Source organism: Triticum aestivum, chromosome 6D (genome assembly GCF_018294505.1).
Source record: "Triticum aestivum cultivar Chinese Spring chromosome 6D, IWGSC CS RefSeq v2.1, whole genome shotgun sequence".
Taxonomy (NCBI): Eukaryota; Viridiplantae; Streptophyta; class Magnoliopsida; order Poales; family Poaceae; genus Triticum; species Triticum aestivum.
Window position 1 is genome coordinate 443,654,417 of NC_057811.1, and position 17,310 is coordinate 443,671,726.

A 17,310-nucleotide genomic window follows, 5' to 3' on the forward strand; every position below is an offset into this window, starting at 1 on the left:
CAACGGTACTTGAGGGGTATAGTGATTCAAATTGGATATTTGATGCTGATGAGATGAAAGCCACAAGTGGATATGTCTTCACACTTGATGGTGGTGCTGTTTCCTGGAAGTCTTGCAAGCAGACGATCTTAACGAGATCGACCATGGAAGCAGAACTCACAGGATTAGACACATCATGCGTCGAAGCAGAATGACTTCGAGAGCTTTTGATGGATTTGCCCATGGTTGATAAACCAGTCCCAGCTGTCCTTATGAACTGTGACAATCAAACAGTGATTGCCAAGGCTAAGAGTTCAAAGGAAAACTTGAAATCCACAAAGCACATAAGAAGAAGATTAAAATTTGTCAGAAAATCAAGAAACTCCGGAGTAATAGCGTTGGATTATATCCAGACGGCTAAGAATCTGGCAGACCCTGTTACGAAAGGGCTATCACAGATTGTGATAGAAAATGCATCGAGGGAGATGGGTATGAGACCCACGTAAGTTGCCATGGGGGTAACCCAACCTATGTGATCGGAGATCCCGTGAATTAGGACCTGGGAAAACAATCCAGCGGTCAACTAAGGAGAGTATCCTTAATTAACCCACTCCATTGGAGATGCAATAATACTCTCAATTCTGTAAGGCAGGCTGACTTTTGTCTTAATATGTTCCAAAGCTTATGTAAGCAAGATGCTAACCTACAGAGCATTCTTTGGAGGAACACACCTATGTGAGCCCGACTGCTGGTCACAGTCTATGAGATTGGGTGATCTTAGGAAGCTCATGAGAAGGTACGGAGTATGACTAATAAGCTCCACCCGTGGGGTTTAGCCTTCGGCAGCCACGTATCAGCTGACAATAGGCGAAACTTCTACACGCCAAACTGACAATTCAAGGCATAGTCATTGTTCAGTTGTGAAGAAGTCTAATCCTATTGCTCTACGTGGAAGTTCAACTTAACAGTCTCCACTGAAAATTCTGGTATATCAAACATCGTTTGGAACAGTTGAAAACAGTTGACAAACTTAGGCCCATATAAGACAATAATCCCTAGTTAATCTCTAAGGCCCATGCATGTGTACGGCAAGTGGTGGGAAGTGTGGGAAGTTTAGTCCCATACTGCTACAGTAAGAAGAGTGAGACCTCTTTATAAGGGCTGCTCCATCACTTGCTATTGGGAGCTTGGGAATAGGAGATGTATACGCGTGCTCCTCCTCCTCCGCCGCCCGCCTCGCCACGCCTCGCCTCGTCACAACGCGCGCGCGCCGCGGGTTGCGGGAATGATCCGAGCCAAAGCTTATTTTTGCCGCTCAGGAATGGTTAATTAATTAACGAGTCGCTTACAGAAGCGCCACTGTCCGAGACTTTGGACCGTGGGCTGTTCGCGGACTCGGTCGTGGGCCTGGCCCAGGCCCATCTACCTGACGGCCTATATAAGAAGGCGCTGGCTTGTGGAGTGAACCCTAACTCGGTTCACTCACTCCCTCTCGTACAACCCTAGCCGTCATCTACTGTTCCTCTCACTGTGCTGCCTCCGGCGATCCCATCCCGACGACCGCGTGCACGGTTGGTCGGGAGAGCAGGTGCCTCCGGAACCCTGTCGTTCGAGATCCTGTCCGGGAGAACGACAATAAGGTTTTTGGGGAGCGTCTCAACGCGACTGCTCCCAATCCGTCCCCGTCTTCGTCCGTCTCTGCTTCCACTACTTCATGTACATCGACTCCATGGCTGACGACGAAGTCGCTAAGAAGAAGGCCTTGGCTGATGCCGAGGCTGCTGCTACCGCCGCCGCGTTGTCCTGGCCAACCGGAGGGTATGACTCGTTCATCCCCTGTTTGCTTGTTCATGTGGTAGCCGTATATATGCTGTTCATAGATGGTTCGGTTCTATGTACTGTACGTGCTCACATGCTTAGGTATCGGTATGAGATGTATACCGTATTTGCCATGTTTACTGTCTACTCGTGGATTAGATTAATCGAGAAAGTGCTAATATTTCCAACACTATTACATGACCGCCATCCAAACCGGTTGAAGATAGCCCAGGCTACCGTCTCCCACCGAATAGACCCAGTAACCATACGCTCCCTGGCATTCGTCGGAGTGAGTAACGACCACATACGGATCAGTTACGCTCCTTCCATATATGCCAGCGGGTCCTTCGCAGGAAGGTTACAAATCATGTCGCTCCACCATGTGTTGCTTTATTGTTTACATATAAAGCGGGTCGAAAGCATGTTTCAAGTACAAACAATGGGTGTACTTGAGGGCGGGCCGAATAACCGGTCTAGTTGGCAATTGTCCGCCTCCAGCCAGCAACTTGCCTCCTCGATAATCCTTCCAAAGACCTGGCTAAAGGTGCTGCTGGCGGCATTGAAGACTCATGCGTTGTGTTCTTTCCAAACCATCCAGGTTACTAAGAGCAACTCTAGCTGGTCCCCTAAAAAATAGAGGAGTATCCGGCTGAGTAAAGTTAGTGGAGTAAATTCTTACTCCTAAGATGGCCGCACCAAGCCGATTCCCTAAAAAATAGAGGAGTATCCGGCTGAGTAAAGTTAGTGGAGTAATTTTTTACTCCTGTATAAATGGCTGCACTTAGCCGATCCCCTAAACTTAGTGGAGTAAAAAAATGGTTAAGTTTTTTGTCCTAGCCGCATGAACTTAAAAAACTTCATATATATCATCAAACATGCATAACTCATCCATTAACAAGCATATAGTTTCACAATAGAACCATTAACAAGCATATAATTAAAATATGCATAGTTCATCCAAAAGGCATCACTTCACCGATCAAGTTTGATCCAAAATCACCACAAATATAGCATGTGTTATGTTGTGGGTCGAGGTCAACCAATGGCATGAGCGAACTCAAACAACCTCCTTTCCAAAGAAATCAGCACCGACACCATCATACACATGGCCACCATCACCATCACCACCATCCTCTCGGACACCATCACCGCCATCAACGTCTCGGCAACCACCATCCTCTCAGCCACAATCATCACCACCACCAGCACCGCCACCACCATTCCGAAGAGAGACTTCCGTTTGGGTCAAGATCTCCCCACGAGTGAGAGCTCCCAATACTTTCTTGCGGTTTCACCTATTATGGTTGGATTCATGAATATGATAGCACGATCTTCGGCTTTCTTGGCATCACGAAGCCTCTTCTCCTCAAGTGCACGACGAAAGGATTTGGCGTTGGATGCCCGGCTCCCATATCAGTGTCCGCGAATTGATCCGGACTAGTCCGCGGACACTACAGTGTCCGTTACGAGGGTCAGCGTTGGAGATGCCCTTACTAGGTAGATTAACAAACTGAACTAAAATCTAGGTTACCAGGTAGTAGATTAACAAAATGAGCTACGGTGCAATCTTGTAATCCACGGATGCTCCGTTCCAACTATAGAAGGTGTCTTAATTTTTTGAATAGTTAAACTTTTCTACCTTTAATGAAGTTTATAGAGAAAAATATCAATACATACGTACGATTTCAAATCGGTGTCACTACTTCCTTATTTTTTTTTGTTTAGCATTGTACATGTTCACATATTTTACTATAGCAATGCTGCGTGACGTTTAGACACTAGAGAGCATTGTGGCAATTGGCATCTCCCTCTTGAAAGGGTACACTCTGCCGGTTTTTTTGTTTTTGTTTTGATATAGCTTGCCACTCTTGTCAAGTTGTTCTGTTGAGTCAGTTCGATTTGCTTTGGGCCTCGCGATAACATCTCTGGCCAGCGCTTATCATGGCGCCTGCTTATCCAACCCAACGGTTGAGCAAAAAGTGCAACTTCTGGTGAATAAAATGACGTCGAGGCCTGCAAGTTTGCAACTGCATTGGGAAGTCATCGGGGATATAAGAAGAAGGGATAAAATGGGTGAACAATCTATCTTTCCCAGCCACATACTCGTACCCTCACGAATTCAATGCTCGTCGAACGAATGAATGCTCGGATATATGTTGATCTCTCCGGACTGAAAAAAAGTTCGAACCGGGTACTCACCAGAAAGTTTTTGAACAATGCTGGCAGATTTATGTCAGTTTTATCCGCCTCGAGGAGCGCACCTCATCCACGTTATCCAGGAAATTTTGGCAGGAATTTTCTGACCCGGATTTCTGTTTGTTAACCTGAAAAATGCGAAAGTAACCGTCAGTTGCCCGCAGATCTTACGAACCGCTACAGCACTTGGATGTTTATTTACCCCCATTTTGGCGTGTGAGTTCTGAGGAATTCTCACGTTCAGCAGGATAACTGGCAGCCGTATTGGCCGGTGCCTTCTGATACAAGGCTAGCTCCGTCACTCGCCTTTTGAGCTCACCGTTCCGGCCGATAACAAACTCCGGCCGACATATCCATCGATCCAACGGAGCATTGAAGTCGATCGCACCGGAACATGTCTTGCAAGTTGCTCGATCACCGGCATGATGCATCCTGCAGCACACTATAAATACCTGGCCAGACACACCAGCTGAATCCATCAGTTCTCCATCCTCCTCTTCCAGAGCACAGTAGAGAGGGCTGAAGAACATGGCGAACAAACACTCGTCCCTCCCCCTCTTCCTCGTCCTCCTTGGCCTGTCGGCCAGCTTGGCCTCCGGTCAAATTCTCTTTCAGGTATTATCTTCTTCGTCGGCAAGAACTGTCTTCAGGCTGCGATCATGTTTTGTTTTGGACTGAGTTTTGAGTTCTGCTGCGTGCGGCAGGGTTTCAACTGGGAGTCGTGGAAGCACAATGGCGGGTGGTACAACTTCCTGATGGGCAAGGTGGACGACATCGCCGCCGGCGGCATCACGCACGTGTGGCTCCCCCCGGCGTCGCAGTCCGTGGCCGAGCAAGGCTACATGCCGGGCCGGCTGTACGACCTGGACGCCTCCAAGTACGGCAACAAGGCGCAGCTCAAGTCCCTGATCGGGGCGCTCCACGGCAAGGGCGTCAAGGCCATCGCCGACATTGTCATCAACCACCGCACGGCGGAGCGCAAGGACGGCCGGGGCATCTACTGCATCTTCGAGGGCGGCACCCCCGACGCGCGCCTTGACTGGGGCCCCCACATGATCTGCCGCGACGACCGGCCCTACGCCGACGGCACGGGCAACCCGGACACCGGCGCCGACTTCGGGGCCGCCCCGGACATCGACCACCTCAACCCGCGCGTCCAGAAGGAGCTCGTGGAGTGGCTCAACTGGCTCAGGACCGACGTCGGCTTCGACGGCTGGCGCTTCGACTTCGCCAAGGGCTACTCCGCGGACGTCGCCAAGATCTACATCGACCGCTCCGAGGCCAGCTTCGCCGTGGCCGAGATATGGACGTCGCTGGCGTACGGCGGGGACGGCAAGCCCAACCTCAACCAGGACCCGCACCGGCAGGAGCTGGTGAACTGGGTGAACAAGGTGGGCGGCTCCGGCCCCGGCACCACGTTCGACTTCACCACCAAGGGCATCCTCAATGTGGCCGTGGAGGGCGAGCTGTGGCGGCTGCGCGGCACTGACGGCAAGGCGCCGGGCATGATCGGGTGGTGGCCAGCCAAGGCAGTGACCTTCGTGGACAACCACGACACCGGCTCCACGCAACACATGTGGCCCTTCCCTTCTGACAGGGTCATGCAGGGATATGCCTACATCCTCACGCACCCAGGGACCCCATGCATCGTGAGTCATCGTGCTATTGCCAACTCATCATATCTAAATTGTCCTTTTTTCTCCGTTCATATGAAACCATGACCAAACTGATGAAAACTAAATGTGATTCTTCAGTTCTACGATCATTTCTTCGACTGGGGCCTGAAGGAGGAGATCGATCGCCTGGTGTCAATCAGGACCCGACAGGGGATACACAGTGAGAGCAAGCTACAAATCATAGAGGCTGACGCCGACCTTTACCTAGCCGAGATCGACAGCAAGGTCATCGTCAAACTCGGGCCAAGATACGATGTCGGGCACCTCATTCCCGGAGGCTTCAAGGTGGTCGCGCACGGCAAAGATTATGCCGTATGGGAGAAAATATAAGCAAAATTACCGGAGCTCATGATGTCCACGTAGTACGATTTAGTACTTCCTCCGTGTAAAAGTGAGGATGAGGGACATCCATTGTATTTTTTATATAAATAATAATCAATAAGTATTTCCGCTACTCATGGTTTACTCGATGTTTGTTGACCATAAATTATGCAGCGCACGGCCAGTGACTCGTGCGGAAGCATGCAACCTCCAAGCTTGATGCTTGGGGTGGTAGGAGCTCTGCCTTTGCATTAAGGATTAGGGCTCTACATAAGAAAGCATGGGAAAGGAGAAGAAGAAATCTTCACAAGGCGATGTCTGTAGCTTAGTTATACAATGCTCCAGCTATCAGTTCTGAATCAACTTTGATCAGAGCTGCTATGTGTTGGAGAAAATCTGATTATTTCTTTTTTTTTTTCAAAAAAAAACCCCGACGCTTTCTTTCATTCAAAATATGTGCCGAGCAAAGTATAATGCCGCGGTTGCATTCTTCTTCGGGCGAGAGAAGAGGTGGTACCACCATTCTTGGATGGAACTGAAGCTGTTCATCTAAGTTGCACCAAAGTGTGGCATGTTGCAGCTAAGTTTGAACGCTGTGGCGAACGGATAGCGGTGGATTAGTGAGCTGCAAATTCTAGTAGCTGGTCACAAAGAAAGCAAACATGGTTGTAATCGCAGCCTCCTGCATGCGGTCTGTCAGTGGTGGGAAGCCAATTTTGTACTACACTATTTGAACTGTCAAAACGTCTTACATTTAAAAACAGAAGTAGTAGAAGCAAGAGTAATTAACAATTTTGTTTTCCTCTCAATTCTGAGGCTCCATATTTTCTCAAGCTTCGGTCTAGCAATTGATCCAAGGAACTGACTAGAGTATGTCGAGAGAACACAGCAGATTTTTTTTCTTCTGAATTTGCAGCCATATAGAAGTTCCAAGGTCAGCAGCCAAATGGAGGCGTTGGAGTCCCTTCATCTAGTGGCCATCGAAGAGTGCTTTCAGCAACCATATGATCCTTCCTTATGGCAAGCAAGAAAAGACCGGGGCAATGTGCCAACACGCGAATATGTTTTACTCCCTTCATTTACTTATACAAGACCACTATGAAATATACATTTTGCATCTATACAAGGTCATCAACAGTAATCGAGGTAAAAATTAATAATGTTCTTCGTACTAGCAACTTGTTTAATACGTACTTGCATGCAAGCAGTCATAATGACACTCAACTAGTTCTTCCATTTACTTTTTTTTGCATGCATGGAGTGTATTAATGGTCCCAATAAACGAGAAAAAAAGTTGGATTGCAAAACATGTATTAAATTTTACCTTGGTACCTAATTTTAAGTTTGTGGCCTTGTATATAAAAATGGAGGGACCAACTGGGTTTCAGAACAAATGTCGGGCTAACAATTGATCCTAGCTTGGCCTTCATGTTAGGAGATCCTACATGAGGTTGCCTCAGGTCAGAAATTTTGAGCTTGTCCTAGAGCTATGTGGAGATGAGTTGCCAAGAAGGTGGCGGAGTCAGGCAACCCTCTAGCCACCCGGATCTGCATAGGCATTCTCAGAGGATATGTCAGGAATTGTGAGAAAGATTCCAGTCTCAATCTCACCAATTTTGAAGAGAGAATCATCCAGTTCTTGATTCTCCTTAGAATACTCCATATCACTTGGTTCACATATATCCATATGGTGTTGTTAAAATATGGAATTCTACATTTCCATGGCTTAGATAGGTAGGGTTTTAGTCCTTGCAGAGACGGCGCTCGGATGGATGGCGACACTTCTTTGAGTCAGTCTTCCGGGATTCGATCCTCCTCAAGTTCGTTCGTCAAGAAGGATTAGACGGAGCTCTGGCGTAGATTCCTGCCAGCTCCTCGGAGCGGCGAGGTTAGGGTTTCTCGTCGTGCGTACGCAATGGCGAGATTTGGTGTCAAGTTCTTCAGATCGATTCAAGGATTGAATGACGACGACTGCGGCTCTGGGACGCTGGTCCTTAGGGGCATGTGCATGAAGACTTCCCGGCTGTCATCGACAAGGTCAGACTGGCTCCGGTATGAGAGTGGCGATAGCGGCGCGTCAGCAGCTTTTTCTAGTGGTGGCAATGGTCGCTCGGTGATCCATGGACCTTGATGTAATTTTTATTATGTTTGGGGTGCTTTGTACTTCCGATGAATCTTTATAATACATTTAATCATTTTCGCAAAAAAAAGTTTTTTTTAAATACACCACATAGTTGTTGCACATGCAGTATTAGGGCAAGGTTTTTCTTATTAGAGAGCCAAACTTAGGGTAATCAACACCTAGAGAGATATCAAAGTGTCAATTGACTACTTCCCAAAACTAGAGACTACACATTCAAACATCAAATAATGTACTGATTCATCTTGAAAGTCGAGTACACAATCCAAAGGTTTGATATGTGCCTCTTCCTGAGCTTATCTCTAGTCATGCCTTTGTTGTGAAGATTAGCCAGAGAAATATATGAATTTTAGGAGGAACATTCAAGCTCCAGAGAGAAGGAATATAAACAGGCCACACTCCTCGAAAATTAATGACATGGTATGGTACAAATAGCTAGTGGAATAATGCCCTTTGCTATCTGACTGCCAAATAAGAGAGTCGGTGTCACTTGTGTAACTAATGTTGAAAATATGCCGTAAAGGCAATAATAAAATGGTTATTATTGTATTTCCTTGTTTATGATAATTGTCTATTGTTCATGATATAATTGTATTAACTGGAAACCATAATACATGTGTGAATACATAGACCACGACATGTCCCTAGTAAGCCTCTAGTTGACTAGCTCGTTGATCAATAGATGGTTATGGTTTCCTGACCATGGACATTGGATGTCATTGATAACGGGATCACATCATTAGTCATTAGGAGAATGATGTGATGGACAAGACCCAATCCTAAGCATAGCACAAGATCTTGTAGTTCGTTTGCTAAGAGTTTTTCTAATGTCAAGTATCGTTTCCTTAGACCATGAGATTGTGCAACTCCCGGATACCGTAGGAATGCTTTGGGTGTACCAAACGTCACAACGTAACTGGGTGGCTATAAAGTTGCACTACAGGTATCTCCGAAAGTGTCTGTTGGGTTGGCACGAATCGAGACTGGAATTTGTCACTCCGTATGACGGAGAGGTATCTCTGGGCCCACTCGGTAATGCATCATCATAATGAGCTCAATGTGACTAAGGAGTTAGCCACGGGATCATGTGTTACGGAACGAGTAAAGAGACTTGCCGGTAACAAGATTGAACGAGGTATTGGGATACCGACGATCGAATCTCGGGCAAGCAACATGCCGATAGACAAAGGGGATTGTATACGGGATTGATTGAATCCCCGACATCGTGGTTCATCCGATGAGATCATCGTGGAACATGTGGGAGCCAATATGGGTATCCAGATCCTGCTATTGGTAATTGGCCGGAGAGGTGTCTCGGTCATGTCTGCATGGTTCCCGAACCCGTAGGGTCTACACACTTAAGGTTCGGTGACGCTAGAGTTGTTATGGGAAATAGTATGTGGTTACCGAAGGTTGTTCGGAGTCCCGGATGAGATCCCGGACATCACGAGGAGTTCCGGAATGGTCCGGCGGTGAAGATCGATATATTGGACGAAGGGTATTGGAGTCCGGAAGTGTTCCGGGGGTACCAGGCTATGGCCAGCATGACCGAAAGGTGTTTCAGGAGCCCCGGCAAGTGTTGGAGGGCCTCATGGGCCAAAGGGGAAGGGGCAAACCAGCCCACTAAGGGGTGGTGCGCCCCCACACCCTTTCCCATGTTACTTGGGGAGGTGGGGCGCCTCCACCTGGCTTGGGAGGCAAGCCTCCACCTGCTTGGCTTGGGGGGCAAGTCTCCCTAGGATTTTTCCTAGGGAGATCCAATCTGCTTGGCCGCCACCCCCTAGGGGAAACCCTAGGGCGCCTCCCCCTCTCCCCTTGCCCCTATATATAGTGGAGGGGTGGGAGGGCAGCCGCACCTCTTCCCTGGCGCAGCCCTCCCTCCTCATACACCTCCTCCTCCTCCGTAGTGCTTAGCGAAGCTCTGCCGGAGAACCACGAGCTCCATCGCCACCATGTCGTCGTGCTGCTGGAGTTCTCCCTCAACTTCTCCTCTCCCCTTGCTGGATCAAGAAGGAGGAGACGTCCCCGGGCTGTACGTGTGTTGAACGCAGAGGCGCCGTCCGTTCGGCGCTAGATCGGATCTTCCGCGATTTGAATCGCCGCGAGTACGACTCCATCAACCGCGTTCTTGTAACGCTTCCGCTTAGAGATCTTCATGGGTATGAAGATGCACTCCCTCTCTCTCGTTGCTAGCATCTCCTAGATTGATCTTGGTGACACGTAGGAAAATTTTGAATTATTGCTACGTTCCCCAACAACTAAGGTCATGTTAGTTTCAGCTTTGGTTAGCTTCGAGTCACCTATGGATTCACTTCACTAGCAAGGATGATTTACAGAATCAGCTTTGCCACTGAAGTACACTTGACGTGCTTCAGGCAATTTCACTGATGGTCTGTCTTCATTGGCAAAGTTGGTTCCAAATAGCTATTTGTTTCAACTTCTGATTTTTTTCCCTACGAGAATGTGCTTTCTAAAGCTGAAACAAACAAGGCCTAACAGTGTTAGCAATTTTAAGTAGTTGGAACCATTGTTTCATACCCATTTGTAAAAATTCCTTCTAAAGGTGAGCTTGACCTGATGATCATCACAAATCTCTCTAATAGTTTTGGATGACTCATTACAAATAACGTACACTGGGTAGAATTGAACAGCTAAAGGGGCTGTACAAAACTAGCTATCCTCTCAGAACCTAATTTTCTCCCCATTACCCACGAGCCATCTATAACCAAACTTGATGGCTTTAACCACACTCATTACCCCTTTCCAGAATCTAGAGGTGTTAGTAGTAGCACATGTAAAGATATTTGGTTTGTTGGTTCTATATTTAGGATCAATTATGGTCTTCCAAACCTTTCCTTCCCCCTCAGAGTATCATTAGATCCAAGGGAGGCAGAGGTTAAGCTCTTGGAGATCGGGAATAACCAATCCTCCAAATTCTTTCTTCATACAAACAAGCCTCCAATTTGCTAGGTGAAGCTTTCTACGACCTTCAAAGTCATTCCACAAACAGTGAGCCATTCAAATATTAATTAACTCTATAGCCCATTTGGGAACTTTAAAATGGAAGGAAGGTAAATGAGAATACTCGCAAGACAAGCCTAGAAAAGAACCAGCCTTCCTTTATAGGAGAGAAGCTTGCCTCTCTAGCCAACAACCCTCTTCAGAATTTTATCTATCAATGGTTGGATGTCCTCTCTCCTGAGCTTATCATGATGGAGAGGGATACCTAGGTATTTAATAGATAATTTGCCTTTATTCAACTAAGAATATCTACAAAGACCTAAAGTTCTTCCTCTACCATATTAATGGGTATCTACTCACTTTTGTTGTAGTTTATCTTTATCCTAGAAACTTGCTCAAAGCAAGATAGATCCATTTTAAGGATTTATTGCTTTCTCTACATCTTTGTCTAAGAAAAATATGGTATCATTTGCATACTGGATATACACCATGCCTCCAGTGCAAACAGAAAGGCGGAACCCTCTAACTGGATCATGCAATGCTGCTTTAGCTAACATCCTAGTAAGAACATCTACCACTAGATTACAGAGAAGGGAGGAGAGGGGATTCCTCTGTCTAGGCCCTTTGCCAGTACTGAAGAAACTACTCTTACAACCATTAATTTTGACATCAACAGACCCCCATGAATAATTTTGTGGATCCAAGAGGATCACTTACCACCAAAGCATCTACACCGGAACAATTCTCCGAGCAAATCTAGGTTGACAGTGTCAAAGGCCTTTTCATGGTCTAAGTTAAGCGACAGTCCTTGCTCTTTAGAAGAATGGACTTAATGCAACACCTCATGTGCAACTACACTTTCTAAAATGAATCTTCCTTTTAGAAAGGCAGATTGGTTCCTAGCAACCATTCTTTGTAGAATGAGACTAATCCTATTAGTTAACACTTCGGTGAAGATTTTAAAGCTATAGTTAAGCAAGCTAATTGGTAAAAAATTCTTCATAGAAGTAACATCAACTTCCTTAGGATTACTGTCGAAATGGCAAAATTAAGCATGTATATGTCTGGAGTACCCTTATGTAGTCATCAAACATGTTCATAAGATTAGCTTTAACTAGATCTCTGAACTTTTGATATAATAGGAAAGGAATTCCATCAGGGTCAGGGCCCATCAGAGTAAGAGTGAAAAATTCCTTCTAAAACTCTTCTTCAAAAAAGGGGACTGAAGGAGGTCATTCATGCATCCTGAACTTTCTTTTCTAAGCTAAATAAGTATTGGTTGAGACTAAAATGTTTCCTACCTTCGCAATAAATCTGTTGTAGTTTCAAAATTTATGTGGAATGAGCACAAAGGTCAGAAGGGGCTATTCTCCTTCTAAGCCGGATTTTATTCATGTGCAACCTCTTATTTAGGGCAAGCCAGAGGAACAACCTGCATTTTTTGGGGGCGAAGTTCTTCTAGTTGCACGAGCAAGCTAGTCCACCACTCAAGAAGAAAATGCAACATCGCAAGCTAACCCAATAAAGGATAGATTGTCGAAGAGTCTAATCGTGCACACATCTGGTACCTGTGAATTAAGTTTACATTGGCTAATAACAAAATGGAACCAAGTATGGACACGGCGAAACAGAAATGCCTAAGGCACAAGTCGAGCGTAAGTTCTGACGATCCTCATACCCTAGCAATAGAAGCATTAAGTCGCATTGCGTGAGAGAGAAGAGCGGCGAAGCGTGAGTCAAGTGTGCAGCCATATAGCCAAATGTCAATCCAGAAGGACATGGGCATGCCATTACCGATCTTAAGAGAAGTGATGGCGCAACAAAAGGCCAAGCCGAAGGCAATGTCCTTCCACACCACGAAGTTCAGAGCACGAAGCTCGCCCAAGTTCCGACTGTCTGACCATCGATATGGAGTGGAAAACTGGGTCTCCCAAGGAGTGGACCTTGGCTGATGAACCTTTCGGAGATGTTTAAGCATAAAACAAGTATTATGGATGTGAATACTGAGTGAGCTTAACCAATTCCACTTAGTTATGATATCTCTTCTCCAAATATCTGCTGAAGACTTGATTTGGATTTTCAAAGGAACATTAGATTGTTAAACGCATTTGAATTTATCACTAGAAATAATGTGCTCCAACCAATGATACATGACTTTGGTGGTAAACTTAGAGGTATTACCTGAGGGCTGGAAATCTGACCAAGAGCTACTAGAGGACAAGATAGGAAATAATCTCATCACAAATGTCGGATGAAAACCTAGGTCTGACTCATGTTGGTTATACCTAACAATGATGATGTTTTTTTGCATTCTTATCTCATCGAAGGTTTGCATTGTTATCTCATCGAAGGCATTGCTCAGATATGCTTGGTCTAGCTCTTCAAGGTGAAACCCTAGGTTTGACTCATGTTGGTTATACCAGACAATGACGATGTTTTTTGTGTCGTTTCCTTTTTGAAGGCATTGCTCGGATATGCTCAATCTAAAAGGTAGGTTACCATGTAGATTAACAAAATGAACTAAATGCTTGGTCAGGGCATCTTCAACGCGGACCCTCAAACCGCCCACGACCGTTCGGGCTGAGCGGTCCAGAAACATTTTGCCATCCAACGCACTTTGCATCTGTCCAGGGATCAGTCCGGTTGGCCGTTTCCCTCAAACAAGAAGCAAACTAGAGGGGGTTTGCGGGAGTCTGAATATCCACATGACCAACCAAAAGCCACCACGTATCCTCTCTTCGTCCGGACGCGCTGCTATTTTTTTTGCTATTTGGCGAAAGCCACTAACACATGATGGAAGGCTGCTAATTAGGGTAGCATTTGGCGGAAGCTAGTAGTGCTACTGAAGGATTTGGAGGAAGTAGACGATGGATTTGGTGAATCCTAGCTTACACGATGGCGGATGCTCCCAATCACATAGCACACATCGTAGCACTACTGATCACATAGGAATGAATGACGAAAGCTCCTTTGCTTTGCTTCGTTGGATAGCGGAAGCTCCTAATCGCAAAGGGCACATCGCGTAGCTGGACGGTGTAAGCTCCAAATAACTAGTTGGTGGAAGCATTTGACATGTAATCACACGGAAGGCTACTAATTTGACTGAAGGATTTGATGGAAGGTGTATTTGCTGTTTTTTTTTTAAGTGAATAAAAACATAAATTTAAGGTATAGCGTTGGTCCACGGACAAATACAGTGTTTGTTATGGATTAGCGTTGAAGATGCCCTTACTAGGTAGATTAACAAACTAAAGTAAAATCTAGGTTACCAGGTACTAGATTAATAAAATGAGCTATGGTGCAATCTTGTGATCCAGGGATACTCCATTCTAACTATAGGAGGTGTCTTAATTTTCTGAATAGTCAAACTATTCTGACTTTGATGAAGCTTATAGAGAGAAATATCAATACATACAATTTCAAATCAGCACAAATATTTTCATATTTCATTTTATTTAGTATCGTAGATGTTCACATATTTTACTAAGCCTCATTTGGTTTGGAGGATTTTCATAGGAAAAACATAGGAATGAGAAAAATCTTGTAGATGCATTCGGTTTGTAGGAAACGAGTATAGAAATTTCTTAGAAATACTACTCGGTTTCTACGTTTTTTTAGGAAACTACACGTCCACTCAAAACTCATTTTTTGCGTAGAAACGAGGCAATGCAATTCCTAAAAATGGCAAGTGTCATCCTATCATGTTTCTATACTACTTTTGATTCCTCCGTTTAATTCGCAAATGATATGTGTCACACGTCAGGAACGTGACACTCAGGCTCTGACACTTTTTTTATGGCAATTCCAGTCACATAATGATGGCAAATTCCATACATGTATGGTGGTGTTCCTAGCTGCTAATCACATTTTTTTTTTGTGGTTTAAAAAAGAAGGTAAAACGTATCGCCACCGGTCTTTTCTTGCTTGCTAGAAGGAAAAATCACACGGTCGCTGAAGTGCTTGTCATTGGCGGCTGGATGAAGGGAGTTGATGGCTACCACTGAACAAGATGACATAAGCTGGAATTGGACAGCATCGAAAATCTAGTTTGTGCATACTCTAGCAAGTTTCTGGGATCAATAGCTAGACCGGAGCTTGAGAAAAAATTGGAGCCTCGGAATTGAGAGGAAAACCAAATTCTTCCCCGCGCTTCTAGTACAAAATCGGCTTCTGGCCGCTGACAGGCTCACGCACGAGACTGCGATCACGAATCTGCTGCCCACCTAATCGCTATGCGCTCGCGATAGAAACCTGGTTCAAAATTAGCTGCAACATGCCACACATTGGGATTGTTCCAGCTATAATTGCTACCCCACTCCAACCTGGACTGGTTGGCTGCTCCATAAGAGAACTGACAAGAGCTTGTCAGAGCAACCCATCCTCCCCAAAGAGATTTTGAGAATCCTAAGAGAGAACAACCGCAAAGCCTAAAACCTGCTAAGAGCATTTCTAATCGATCCCTTGAAAGTTAGCGGAGTATATACCTTAGTGGAGTATATGTACTCCACTAAAATTTCGCCGCACCTAGCCGATCCCCTAAAGTTAGCAGAGTATAACTCAATTTGCACAAATTCAATCAAATTTGCACCGAAAGAGGATGCATTTAAACATAAGTTCAACACAAAAAGTTCTCGGAACCAAACGTTAAACATAAATTTAAACTAAAACTAAAATTAAACTAGTTTCGGCCGAAATGGATGTCGAGCCAATCCTTCCGGGTGAGGCCACCCTTGGTGAGAGCTGGGTCCGGACCGGTGCCATCGTCGCCGCCCAGCTCGCTGCCCGCGTTGCCGCCCTCGTAGTCAGAGATGACGATAACTTGGCCGTCATTGACGGCGAAGATCACTCGCTCCGGGTACTGCAGGCAGAGCTCATCCATGTAGGCCTCGGCGGCGGCCTCGGCCTGGAGGCGTTCCCTCGCCTCCCTGTCCTCACGCGTCATCCAAGCGGTCCGGAGCCATACCAAACGAAAAGTTGAGCAGCGCGCGGCCGTGGAACGCAGCCTGCCACCGGTCGTATTACATGGCCGCGAGCTCGCGCGGCGGTGTGGAACGAGCCGACCCACTTCCGCTTGTGGGTCTTGAGGTCCGTGATTTCGTCCGCCCACGTCCCCCACGACCGCCATCGGACGCCCATGTAGTTCCTTGTCGGCGGCCGTGACGGAGGGAGGTTCGAGAAGTCCTCAAACCGCGTGAGGGGCGCGGCGGCGGGCTATCGACCGAGTGGCGGCGGCTCGAGGAAGCAGCCGCGGACGACGACCCATGGGCGTGGCGGCGCGCTGCGGATCGGTGGAGGGGACCGGCGGCCACCGCGTCCGGCCATCGGGAGGAGGGAGGGCGGCGGATCAGGGCGGGGGTCGTGCCGGCGTGGGGCGATGGGGAGAAGAGGAGGCGGGGAAGAGGAAGGGAGAGTGGGGAATTTTTACTGGGCCGCCGCGAGCCGGAGTAAATATAAGGAGAAGATTAGGGATGGAGTAAATTTTTTACTCCACTAACGGTTATAAGAGATCGGCTAGGTGCGGTTTAGAGGAGAAAAAAGAGAGCCAAATTTACTTGCTTACGGCCGGATTAGAGATCGGTTAGAAATGCCCTAAGTGATTAAGCATCACTGAAGAACTAGCTGAGACTTAACTTAACCTATTATTGTTGGCAACACTGAGGAACTAGCTGAGACTTAACTTAACCTATTACTATTGTGGGTCGTGCATCCACTAGACGGTTAGGTGTCTGTTCTAAGAGCCTGATGGTAATTGTGGGCAACCGAAGAACAAGTCTGTGAAGGTCTCGGAGATCTACATCGAAGATCTATCACGAGTGACTGAGTGAAGTCTAAGTGACTTTATCTCAAGGAATATAGGATAAAGACATTGTCTTCCGAGTTTAATCTCGGCCCCTCCAAACAATTCATAGAGTTGTGCCAGCAACTCGGACTGGTCGAACAAATCTATGTCTTCGTTAAGCTTATAGGGTTTTTTACTTTATCGAACTCATTTACTTATGTAACATGCATGCGTTCGAAGAACTTCTCCCCGTCTTATTTCGCTGTGATCGTTACGAAGACGATTTTGAGCACTCTGATATTCCGCTGCCTATGCCATGTTTAGTTTTGTGTGCATTGCTACTTATATTAACCTCAGTTATTTCTCTTTTCAGTTTAGTTTATTCTCTATTCTGATCTGCATTTGTTCTATGTACTCTGTTATTGCTGAAAAAACTCGTT

At 46.3% G+C, this 17,310-nt stretch overlaps 1 protein-coding gene across 1 annotated transcript; it reads left to right on the top strand.

Annotated features, from left to right (window-relative positions):
* Nucleotides 1-4,471: 4,471 nt before the first annotated feature.
* On the top strand, nt 4,472-6,123 carry LOC123145711 (alpha-amylase type B isozyme). Its single transcript, XM_044565186.1, has 3 exons — nt 4,472-4,608; nt 4,698-5,642; nt 5,748-6,123. Exons 1-3 carry the CDS (start codon nt 4,522-4,524, stop codon nt 5,997-5,999), a joined length of 1,284 nt encoding a protein of 427 aa, XP_044421121.1. The 5' UTR covers nt 4,472-4,521; the 3' UTR covers nt 6,000-6,123.
* The last annotated feature ends 11,187 nt before the right edge of the window (nt 6,124-17,310 follow it).

Coding starts and splice junctions, on each gene's coding strand:
- LOC123145711 (XM_044565186.1), top strand. CDS start 4,522: ATGGCGAACAAACACTCGTCCCTCCCCCTCTTCCTCGTCCTCCTTGGC. Junction 4,609..4,697: donor CCGGTCAAATTCTCTTTCAG/GTATTATCTTCT, acceptor TGCGTGCGGCAG/GGTTTCAACTGGGAGTCGTG. Junction 5,643..5,747: donor ACCCAGGGACCCCATGCATC/GTGAGTCATCGT, acceptor GTGATTCTTCAG/TTCTACGATCATTTCTTCGA.